General features: G+C 44.1%; 1 protein-coding gene across 1 annotated transcript; it reads right to left on the bottom strand.

Moving 5' to 3' along the window:
• Positions 1-3,722: 3,722 nt before the first annotated feature.
• Positions 3,723-6,109, bottom strand: LOC115168870 (allergen Asp f 7 homolog). The gene is made up of 4 exons (XM_029724398.1): positions 5,978-6,109; positions 5,197-5,419; positions 4,543-4,899; positions 3,723-3,734 (listed from the first exon to the last, which is right to left on the bottom strand). The coding sequence occupies exons 2-4, from the start codon at positions 5,407-5,409 to the stop codon at positions 3,723-3,725; spliced, it is 582 nt and encodes a 193-aa protein (XP_029580258.1). The 5' UTR covers positions 5,410-5,419; positions 5,978-6,109.
• Between the last annotated feature and the right edge of the window lie 6,588 nt (positions 6,110-12,697).

The following is a 12,697-nucleotide window of genomic DNA, read 5'->3' on the forward strand; positions in this document are numbered from 1 at the left end:
TCCTGAGGGATTTCCTCCCAGACCTGGACTAAAGCATCCGCCAACTCCTGGACAGTCTGTGGTGCAACGTGGCGTTGGTGGTTGGAGCAAGACATGATGTCCCAGATGTGCTCAATTGGATTCAGGTCTGGGGAACGGGCGGGCCAGTCCATAGCATCAATGCCTTCCTCTTGCAGGAACTGCTGACACACTCCAGCCACATGAGGTCTAGCATTGTCTTGCATTTGGAGGAACCCAGGGCCAACCGCACCAGCATATGGTCTCACAAGGGGTCTGAGGATCTCATCTCGGTACCTAATGGCAGTCAGGCTACCTCTGGCGAGCACATGGAGGGCTGTGCGGCCCCCCAAAGAAATGCCACCCCACACCATGATTGACCCACCGCCAAACCGGTCATGCTGGAGGATGTTGCAGGCAGCAGAACGTTCTCCATGGCTTCTCCAGACTCTGTCACGTCTGTCACGTGCTCAGTGTGAACCTGCTTTCATCTGTGAAGAGCACAAGGCGCCAGTGGCGAATTTGCCAATCTTGGTGTTCTCTGGCAAATGCCAAACGTCCTGCACGGTGTTGGGCTGTAAGCACAACCCCCACCTGTGGACGTCGGACCCTCATACCACCCTCATGGAGTCTGTTTCTGACCGTTTGAGCAGACACATGCACATTTGTGGCCTGCTGGAGATTATTTTGCAGGGCTCTGGCAGTGCTTCTCCTGCTCCTCCTTGCACAAAGACGGAGGTAGCGGTCCTGCTGCTGGGTTGTTGCCCTCCTCCACGTCTCCTGATGTACTGGCCTGTCTCCTGGTAGCACCTCCATGCTCTGGACACTACGCTGACAGACACAGCAAACCTTCTTGCCACAGCTCGCATTGATGTGCCATCCTGGATGAGCTGCACTACCTGAGCTTGGGTTGTACCTGAGCTTGGGTTGTAGACTCCGTCTCATGCTACCACTAGAGTGAAAGCACCGCCAGCATTCAAAAGTGACCAAAACATCAGCCAGGAAGCATAGGAACTGAGAAGTGGTCTGTGGTTACCACCTGCAGAACCACTCCTTTATTGGGGGTGTCTTGCTAATTGCCTATAATTTCCACCTGTTGTCTATTCCATTTGCACAACAGCATGTGAAATTTATTGTCAATCAGTGTTGCTTCCTAAGTGGACAGTTTGATTTCACAGAAGTGTGATTGACTTGGAGTTACATTGTGTTGTTTAAGTGTTCCCTTTATTTTTTTTAGCAGTATATAATTAACTGAACATGGAGAGCGCCTGATCGCTGGTTCCATCAGAATGCCTAGTCCGTAAGGAGCAGAGGACAGGGCTGACTGGGTGTCAGCCGAGCATAGGCGTCGGGCACGGACAGAGGCCCAGCCGGGCACAGGTGTGGAGGTCATGAACAGAGGTCCAGCCGAGCACAGGTGTCGGGGACAGGTGTCGAGGGCACGGACAGAGGCCCAGTCGGGCACAGGTGTGGAGATCATGAACAGAGGTCCAGCCGGGCACAGGTGTCAAGGCCACAGACAGAGAACCAGCTGGTGGTGGAGTAGTCCGTACAGGAGCAGAGGACTGATGCAGTTAGAGGTGTGGAATGGATGCTGGATGGTGGGACTCCTACAAAGTAATCTGATTGGGAGCATGTTTTTTTGCATCACTCTTCATCAATGCCACCAAATACCCAGCATACTACAGAGCATTTTCAACAACCTACTTGAAGGTCCGCTTCCTCTAAAGGCTGAACTGCATCTCATGTTGACCCAACAAGTGTACCTTGTTGCTGGGTTGCCAACTCTGAGCAGTACAGCCCTCCTGGCCAAATTTGTCCAGAGATATAGCCCTGGTGTACTCTCTTTTAGAACTATGTCTGTTGAAATGGAAAGCATCCTTACTGTCAAAAATCTAATCAAATCCAATTTTATTAATCATATATACAGAATACAGCGCGGTGTAAACAGTGCAATGAAATGCTTACTTGCAAGCTACAGTGGGGGGAAAAAGTATTTGATCCCCTGCTGATTTTGTACGTTTGCCCACTTACAAAGAAATGATCAGTCTATAATTTTAATAGTAGGTTCATTTGAACAGTGAGAGACAGAATAACAACAAAAAAAATCCAGAAAAACGCATGTCAAAAATGTTATAAAATGATTTGCATTTTAATGGGGGAAATAAGTATTTGACCCCTCTGCAAAACATGACTTAGTACTTGGTGGCAAAACCCTTGTTGGCAATCACAGAGGTCAGACGTTTCTTGTAGTTGGCCACCAGGTTTGCACACATCTCAGGAGGGATTTTGTCCCACTCCTCTTTGCAGATCTTCTCCAAGTCATTAAGGTTTCGAGGCTGACGTTTGGCAACTCGAACCTTCAGCTCCCTCCACAGATTTTCTATGGGATTAAGGTCTGGAGACTGGCTAGGCCACTCCAGGACCTTAATGTGCTTCTTCTTGAGCCACTCCTTTGTTGCCTTGGCCGTGTGTTTTGGATCATTGTCATGCTGGAATACCCATCCACGACTCATTTTCAATGCCCTGGCTGAGGGAAGGAGGTTCTCACCCAAGATTTGACGGTACATGGCCCCGCCCATCGTCCCTTTGATGCAGTGAAGTTGTCCTGTCCCCTTAGCAGAAAAACACCCCCAAAGCATAATGTTTCCACCTCCATGTTTGACGGTGGAGATGGCGTTCTTGGGGTCATAGGCAGCATTCCGCCTCCTCCAAACACAGCGAGTTGAGTTGATGTCAACGAGCTCCATTTTGGTCTCATCTGACCACAACACTTTCACCAGGTGTCCTCTGAGTCATTCAGATGTTCATTGGCAAACTTCAGACGGGCATGTACATATATTCTTGAGCAGGGGGACCTTGCGGGCGCTGCAGGATTTCAGTCCTTCACGGCGTAGTGTTACCAATTGTTTTCTTGGTGACTATGGTCCCAGCTGCCTTGAGATCATTGACAAGATCCTCCCGTGTAGTTCTGGGCTGATTCCTCACCGTTCTCATGATCATTGCAACTCCACGAGGCGAGATCTTACATGGAGCCCCAGGCCGAGGGATATTGACAGTTCTTTTGTGTTTCTTCCATTTGCGAATAATCGCACCAAATATTGTCACCTTCTCACCAAGCTGCTTGGCGATGGTCTTGTAGCCCATTCCAGCCTTGTGTAGGTCTACAATCTTGTCCCTGACATCCTTGGAGAGCTCTTTGGTCTTGGCCATGGTGGAGAGTTTGGAATCTGATTGATTGATTGCTTCTGTGGACAGGCGTCTTTTTTACAGGTAACAAGCTGCTGTTAGGAGCACTCCCTTTAAGAGTGTGCTCCTAATCTCCGCTCGTTACCTGTATAAAAGACACCTGGGAGCCAGAAATCTTTCTGATTGAGAGGGGGTCAAATACTTATTTCCCTCATTAAAATGCAAATCAATTTATAACATTTCTGACATGCATTTTTCTGGATATTTTTGTTGTTATTCTGTCTCTCACTGTTCAAATAAACCTACCATTAAAATGATAGACTGATCCTTTCTTTGTCAGTGCGCAAATGTACATTTACATTTAAGTCATTTAGCAGACGCTCTTATCCAGAGCGACTTATAATGTACAAAATCAGCAGGGGATCAAATACTTTTCCCCCCCACTGTCCCTCTCAACATAGCCCTTGTCATACAGCATGTCTTGGGGGTATGATATTTGTGCAGCTAACTTTATCATTCATCACAATTCCTCAGGACTATCCGTAGTCCTGGTAGCATCCACATTAATGTAGAAGTGTTTAGAAACATATTCTATTCTTATTTACAATAAGTGACTCCAAAATGACACAATACATTATTTATCAGTCATTTCTATTGGGCACAAAATAATCTGAAACACAACCAAAACAAAGAGCAACAGTTTGTAGACTCACAAGCTTGATGTAATTATTGCGTGCTAGGAATATGGGACCAAATGCTAAACTTTTGACTAATACACATAAGTGAATTTATCCCAATACTTTTGGTTCCACTTAAATGGGGGGACTATGTACAAAACGTACTGTAATAAAAAGTGCTTTAATATGGATGAAAATACCCTCAAATTAAAGCTGACAGTCTGCACTTTGTATCATTGCAAATCCAAAGTGCTGGAGTACAGAGCTGAAACAACAAAACATTTCACTATCCCAATCCTTTAGATGGAGTATTTGGCTGTTTTGACTGCCAGATCCAAATCACACTTTAAAAATAACATTTATGGTCCATGGACTAAGGAGGAATGTTAGCCCGAACAGGAACGTAGGACAGGGGACTGACGAGCACAAGTGTGGAGGACAGAGGCCCAGGTGGTGGAGTAGCCCGTACAGGAGTGGAGGACAGAGGCCCAGGTGGTGGAGTAGCCCGTACAGGAGTGGAGGACAGAGGCCCAGGTGGTGGAGTAGCCCGTACAGGAGTGGAGGACAGAGGCCCAGGTGGTGGAGTAGCCCGTACAGGAGTGGAGGACAGAGGCCCAGGTGGTGGAGTAGCCCGTACAGGAGTGGAGGACAGAGGCCCAGGTGGTGGAGTAGCCCGTACAGGAGTGGAGGACAGAGGCCCAGGTGGTGGAGTAGCCCGTACAGGAGTGGAGGACATGGGACTGACTGATGCAGCTGTGGACTGGATGTTGGTAGAGGGGGTGGGAGTAGGATACTGGATGTTGGTAGAGGGGGTGGGAGTAGGATACTGGATGTTGGTAGAGGGGGTGGGAGTAGGATACTGGATGTTGGTAGAGGGGGTGGGAGTAGGGCGAAAGGTGCCAACAAGAGGCAGGGCTGTCTCCAGCACTGGAACTGTCAGGCCCTGAAATTCCACAAGCTCCACAAAGCCCTCATCATTCTCCCCTTGGACATCAGGATCACCTGTCTCCAGTTCCTCAATGGCAGCCTTGTAATCCTGCAACACCAAACCAGTCTGATCAAAGAGGTATTCCAAACCTGTCAGCTCCCCTAAAGAAGAAAAAAATATATATAATATATGAGAATACCCAGACTGAGAATAGAATAATTCTATAATAACATTTCAAAGAGAAATGTGTTGCTGTTTGTATTAAATATAAAAGCTGCATTAGATTGTCAATTACATTTAAATGATATTGCCATTACCAGTGTATTTGCGTGGAACAGTGTAAGGAACCATATGTTCCAACTGATGACCTTCCTACTACACAGAACTCGGGCAATACAGCTTTACCTGCCAGAGCTTCCTGGGCATCCAGAGCAGCAGAGGGCGGGCAAAGTACCTCTCCATCTCTACTGAGCTGCAGATGGTGGTGGAGGGCGGTCCCACCACATTTTTGTCAACTCTGGCAAAGTCCATCTCTGGAATCCCATTCCCCGACCACCTTAACAATGCCCACTTATGGTCCACATCAGGCAAAATGTGTTGCGTCCCTTGGGAGGGCATACCTCTCTCCCTGAAATCAAAAGACAACAACATCCCCACACGATAAATAATGTATTGATGATAAATTCCCCAAAGAACAGGTCATCATATCACATGAGACATACTGTGTTGGTTTAGTATATCATTTAAAATGATAGTCATCACTATAAATACTTCAAATACAGGCTGGAAGGGCTAAAAAGTAGAACTATTAATTGAATTAGATCAATAGATTAAACACCATCAAAAGACGATCCTATGTTTTACTTATCTATTATCTCCATACACATCATTAATGAAAATAACTCCAGATTAGTATGTAAATAGTGCGGTTAACAGACTATTTTGATGGTCAGAGTCATCATACCTTAAACTAGCTAACGTTACGTTACTTCGATGACCTGTGTCAGTGTCAAAACACCAGTTTACTAACGCGTTAGATAGCGTTACTGTAGCTACACTGTAGATCTTATACACTGGTCTTACCTGCTAGATATTTCGATCGATGATGATCAATGAAAACAGCAAACAACAAAAATTGTAGCAAACGTTACTTAAGAAAATAAAGATAATTCGCGAACAAAATTACCTGAGGAAATATATTTTTCCATGGTCCTCTTCTAGCGTTAGCTCATCGCTAACGTTATTCCAGAAAAGAAAGAAGGCGTTTGGCGAGTGCAATTCTTGCAGACGTCGATATGATTGGTTGTCGCAACCAGACATTTCCTACACTCACCGTTGTCAGGGGGCGCCAAGGGATGTCCATTTTTTCTGTTTAAGAACAAATTGTTCAGGGGCAGAACAAGATTTTTTACCTTGTCAGCTCGGGGATTTGATTCGGCAAAATTGCTGTTTCTGGCCCACTAGGCTACCTGCCACCCCGTGGTACTGGTCATGCTTAGTAAAATAGGTGTCAACTACTTTTTTTTCAGTCGACTACAAATTGCCACATTTTGAATGTATTTAGTGAGAGAGTCCAGATCTACTAAATCATGTACAATAAATCAAATTATCATAATCCTGAGAGTTACATTCATTTGGGCTATCCGGGATCCTTGGAACGTCCCTACCCCTACTGAAGTTGAAATGTAAAATGGTTAAGGTTAGGTAAGGGTTATGATAGGAGCTAGGGATGTCCCAAAGATATGGAGCAAGATAGCTGCCAAACGGTTGAACGTACGAATCGTTAGGATTGTAAGAAAATCCATGCATGAAACATTCAACGTAAATGTTACGACTATGAATTAACATTTACACGTTAAATTTTTACATTACGTCTCCCTTTACTCGTTTGCAGATCTTTTTTATGCGTAATTTTGTCAGTAATAAGGCATCTGCAAAGGACATTAACCGAACGTAGCTAGTTGAAGTTAGCTAGTCAATCAAGCAACTGTAGCCCAGATGTTCGAGTTGCTTTGCAGCTTCCGGTTTCATTTCTAAAATAAAAGTCCAGAGCTTGTTTTAGAACTGCATTCAATAACGACGTTATATAAGCTTATTTTTATTTTATTTCACCTTTATTTAACCAGGTAGGCCAGTTGAGAACAAGTTCTCAATTTACAACTGCGACCTGGCCAAGATAAAACAAAGAGGTTCGACAAAAACAACACAGAGTTACACATAAACAAACGTACACTAAATAACACAATATAAACATCTATGTACAGTGTGTGCAAATGTAGAAGAGTAGGGAGGTAAGGCAATAAATAGGCCATAGAGGCAAAATAATTACAATTTAGATAGCGTAGCACAGGCTTGGGCCTTCAGCAAATGACTTGTGTGAGAATGATAAAGACAGAAGAACTTTGTCTAGAACAACCGCCTGAGCTGCAATATAGAAAGTAAATATGATTTAGGCCTATTCTGCTATCTAAATATGTCATGCTGTTGTGGGTTATTTAATGGCCATATAATTGCATCATTTATTTCTATAGCTGTGTGGGCCTACTGTGGTGATCATGTAACCTAATGAATCATACTTTTTCCAGTATTTGGGAGCACGGACTGTAGGACTTATATTAGGCATATTGACTGTTGTGATTTCCACTCTGTATGTAGGCTCGATATAGCTATTTACGTTGCACAGTCCCATCACGCAAAGGTTATAAAATTTGATTTGATATCCATCAAGGGGTCCCAAATGGTCAAGACTATCTGTAGCCTATTCTTATTGCCAGATCTGTTTTCTCTATCAGCCACTGCACATGCTTCTTCAACTATTTTGTAAAAAAAAATATTTAGAGGCTATATTTAGAGGCCTGTGAGCTAGGGTGTCTTTTTAAAGGGAGCCCTATAATAAAAATGGTTATAAACACAGAATTCTAAAACTATTCTGCAAGACACCAGTATCCAAAATGCTAGCCTAAATTGCAATGCCTACAAGATGAAGGCCCCCTATTTTTTATTTGGAAAGGCCTAAATTAAACATTGAATTATTAAAGTGATTGGCTAAAGAACTTGAGAATTCAGATCATTTTGAATACACATGGATTTCAATAAACAAATGGATATGTTCTATTCTCTTTGATTTAGTTCCTATTGCAACTCAGACAAATGACAATGGATTACATACTGACTGAACTGAATTAATGAAATGTTCAAATATGTTGGAATGACGAGTTGCACGTATCATGCAAGCTTTTCATTTTATTTGGCTAGTAGGCAAATAGGCCTAAATTAAGATATGACTATGGTTGCATGCCTCCAGAAGGGCATCTTCTGAGGTTGAGGGGTGCTTTTCTAAAGGTGCATAGTGCTATGGTGCTGCATGGAGATCACAAGCTCTTCAACTAGGCAGCACTGTCGCAATGGAGGGAATAGCCTATACGGAGACTACCTAAGACCACCGCAACAGAGCTATTGTAAAGTGTGGGAACAAGCTTATGCCAGACTTAACCTCTCCCTTGTTAATTTCCATATGTTCATGTCAAATTATTTTGAATTTATATTAACCCCTCCTACAGAATATGCTTTGGCAAGATTTTGAGTGATGATCAAAATCCTCAATAAAAAAATATTTTGAATGGCAAAGACTCCAGGGGTCATACATAATTAATATTGTTTCATTATTCCTGATAGATATTACTGGTTATGATTGCAGACAGAGCCCAGAGAATGAGATGGTGCAATGTTGAATTAGTCATATTTTGATAAGGTGCATGCATGGGGATGTCCACATTTTTTCCACATTTTGTTAATAAGTTACAGCCTTATTCTAAAATGTATAAAAACAAACAAAAATTCCCTCATCAATCTACACACAATACCCCATAACGACAAAGCAAAAACAGGTTTTTAGATTTTTTTATTCAAAATAAAAAAACTGAAATATAACATTTACATAAGTATTCAGACCCTTTACTCAGTACTTTGTTGAAGCACCTTTGACAATGGTTACAGCATCAAGTTTTCTTGGGAATGACACTACAAGCTTGGCACACCTGTATTTGGGGATTTTCTCCCATCCTTCTTGGCAGATCTTCTCAAGCTCTGTCAGGTTGGATGGGGAGCGTTGCTGCACAGCTACTTTCAGGTCTCTCCAGAGATGTTCGATCGGGTTCAAGTCTGGGCTCTGGCTGGGCCAATGAACGACATTCAGAGACTTGCCTCGAAGCCACTCCTGCGTTGTCTTGGCTGTGTGCTTATGGCCGTTGTCCTGATGGAAGGTGAACCTTCGCCCCAGTCTGAGATCCTGGGCTCTCTGGTGCAGGTTTTCATCAAGGATCTCTCTGTACTTTGCGCCGTTCATCTTTTCCTCGATCCTGACTAGTCTCCCAGTCCCTGCCACTGAAAAACATCCCCACAGCATGATGCTGCCACCACCATGCTTCACTGTAGGGATGGTGCCAGGTTTCCTCCAGATGTGACGGTTGGCATTCAGGCCAAAGAGTTCAATCTTGGTTTCAGCAGACCAAAGACTCTTGTTTCTTAGGTGGCTTAAAAATATATATACTGCTCAAAAAAATAAAGGGAACACTTAAACAACACAATGTAACTCCAAGTCAATCACACTTCTGTGAAATCAAACTGTCCACTTAGGAAGCAACACTAATTGACAATACATTTCACATGCTGTTGTGCAAATGGAATAGACAACAGGTGGAAATTATAGGCAATAAGCAAGACACCCCCAATAAAGGGGTGGTTCTGCAGGTGGAGAACACAGACCACTTCTCAGTTCCTATGCTTCCTGGCTGATGTTTTGGTCACTTTTGAATGCTGGCGGTGCTTTCACTCTAGTGGTAGCATGAGACGGAGTCTACAACCCACACAAGTGACTCAGGTAGTGCAGCTCATCCAGGATGGCACATCAATGCGAGCTGTGGCAAGAAGGTTTGCTGTGTCGGTCAGCGTAGTGTCCAGAGCATGGAGGCGCTACCAGGAGACAGGCCAGTACATCAAGAGACGTGGAGGAGGCCGTAGAAGGGCAACAACCCAGCAGCAGGACCGCTACCTCCGCCTTTGTGCAAGGAGGAGCAGGAGGAGCACTGCCAGAGCCCTGCAAAATGACCTCCAGCAGGCCACAAATGTGCATGTGTCTGCTCAAATGGTCAGAAACAGACTCCATGAGGGTGGTATGAGGGCCCGACGTCCACAGGTGGGGGTTGTGCTTACAGCCCAACACCGTGCAGGACGTTTGGCATTTGCCAGAGAACACCAAGATTGGCAAATTCGCCACTGGTGCCCTGTGCTCTTCACAGATGAAAGCAGGTTCACACTGAGCACGTGACAGACGTGACAGAGTCTGGAGACGCCGTGGAGAATGTTCTGCTGCCTGCAACATCTTCCAGCATGACCGGTTTGGTGGTGGGTCAGTCATGGTGTGGGGTGGCATTTCTTTGGGGGGCCGCACAGCCCTCCATGTGCTCGCCAGAGGTAGCCTGACTGCCATTAGATACCGAGATGAGATCCTCAGACCCCTTGTGAGACCACATGCTGGTGTGGTTGGCCCTGGGTTCCTCCTAATGCAAGACAATGCTAGACCTCATGTGGCTGGAGTGTGTCAGCAGTTCCTGCAAGAGGAAGGCATTGATGCTATGGACTGGCCCGCCCGTTCCCCAGACCTGAATCCAATTGAGCACATCTGGGACATCATGTCTCGCTCCATCCACCAACGCCACGTTGCACCACAGACTGTCCAGGAGTTGGCGGATGCTTTAGTCCAGGTCTGGGAGGAGATCCCTCAGGAGACCATCCGCCACCTCATCAGGAGCATGCCCAGGCGTTGTAGGGAGGTCATACAGGCACGTGGAGGCCACACACACTACTGAGCCTCATTTTGACTTGTTTTAAGGACATTACATCAAAGTTGGATCAGCTTGTAGTGTGGTTTTCCATTTTGAGTGTGACTCCAAATCCAGACCTCCATGGGTTGATAAATTGGATTTCCATTGATTATTTGTTTGATTTTTGTTGTCAGCACATTCAACTATGTAAAGAAAAAAGTATTTAATAAGATTATTTCTTTCATTCAGATCTAGGATGTGTTGTTTAAGTGTTCCCTTTATTTTTCTGAGCAGTATATATATATTTGATTTATTTAAAATATACAATATACTTGCAGTGAAGCCACTCAACAACTACATCACATTAGTCATGTAACTCCCATCCAGAGCGACACACAGAAGCATCCAGGGTCAACGCCGTGCTCAATGGCACTTCGACAGATCTCCCACAAGGTCAAAAACAGGGACCCAAACCAGCGATCCATCAGCCCAAGCACCCAACCGCCAGGCTACTAGCCCTCCAAGATCCCCCCCACAGTTCCCCAAGTGCTGCCCCGCAACCATCCGAGACCCCCCCTCCACCCCCAAGAAAAAATATATAATATTCTATTCCCCACCCCCAAGACCCCATCTCCAATTCACCAACAACCAACAAAATGAAGAGAAAAACAAAGGAAAACAGAAAACAATGCAAAAAAAAGACATCAAGGACAACAAAAATCATAACAGCAAGGCCAACTGAATATGTTTAAGTGCGTGTATGGCACTATTTACATGTGTGTGGGTCCATGTATGTGCACATTTGAATGAGTGTGTGTATATACACGTGTACAAACACCTGCACGGCATCAGCCTCAGGCAAACAGGCATTAGCTGTAACAACACTGCCCCTAAGTGTCATTAAAACATACTTTTTGTTATGTTTTATTTTGACTTAATTTTTTGGTACTTTTATCTTTGACCGTCATTCTATCCCCCACCCAGCAACTCCTCTCCAACTTGTCTCCAATTCCACATCTCAACCCCCAGCTTCCCTCAGCCAATCCCATCTATCTCTGCTGGCCACCCTCTTCAGGATTTCTATGCACCATATATCTTTCAACTATGCTGTGATGTTTAACGTACAATTTGAATCTATCAAATCGAATCCAAAGTTGAAGATTAATATACTAATACTCTTAGTAAAAGTATTTGTAGTTGACTGACCCAGTCGCTCCAGATCTCCAAACAGTACTATTTCTAGGGTCAATTTTAGATAAATGTTATGCATTTTTAGCCATTCCTGAACCTGATACTAGAAACAGGCTAGCTGAGGGCAATACCAGAATAAATTATCTATTGATTCTGTATCCTCACAACAAAATCTGCAGAGCTGCGATGATTGTATACCCCAAATATTCAACATTTTGTTGGTGGCAAGAATTCTATATAACCATTTTTGCTGAAAAGCACAAAGTCTTGAATCTTGCGTCATACACCCTGTGCCATGGAATCGGTACATCAAATCTGTGTGGCACAGCTGTCAACATCCTGGTCCTCAAACAAAACTGGTATACTTTCCTATTTATGCTATTTTTATTCGTCTGCCAGTTTTGATCCTTTATATTGGGCAGACAAACCGGTTCCCTACCTCCTCCCACTGCCACCTTCATTTTGATTGAGCAGATCTTCCCATACAATTCTGATTGTATGGGAACTCCATTAAATATATAACTCTACCATTCCAATATAATTTAAAAACAGAATACCCTTTTCAAACATTTTTCCCACAAATATATGTATTTTATCAACCAGCACATTTGAGTTCAGCCATAATATTTGTTCCATCTTTTCAGGGGAATGAAATTGTAGCCAGCAGCATAGCCGAGTGGTTAGAGCGTTGGACTAGTAACTGAAAGGTTGCAAGATCGAATCCCTGAGCTGACAAGGTACAAAATCTGTTGTTCTGCCCCTGAACAAGGCAGCTAGCCCACTGTTCCTAGGCTGTCATTTAAAATAAGAATTTGTTCTTAACTGATTTGCCCAGTTAAAGATAAAATGCTTATTTGAAAAAGAGAGATACTTTGAAAAAATGACATAAGGCA

This window comes from Salmo trutta, chromosome 30, assembly GCF_901001165.1.
Source record: "Salmo trutta chromosome 30, fSalTru1.1, whole genome shotgun sequence".
NCBI lineage: Eukaryota > Metazoa > Chordata > Actinopteri > Salmoniformes > Salmonidae > Salmo > Salmo trutta.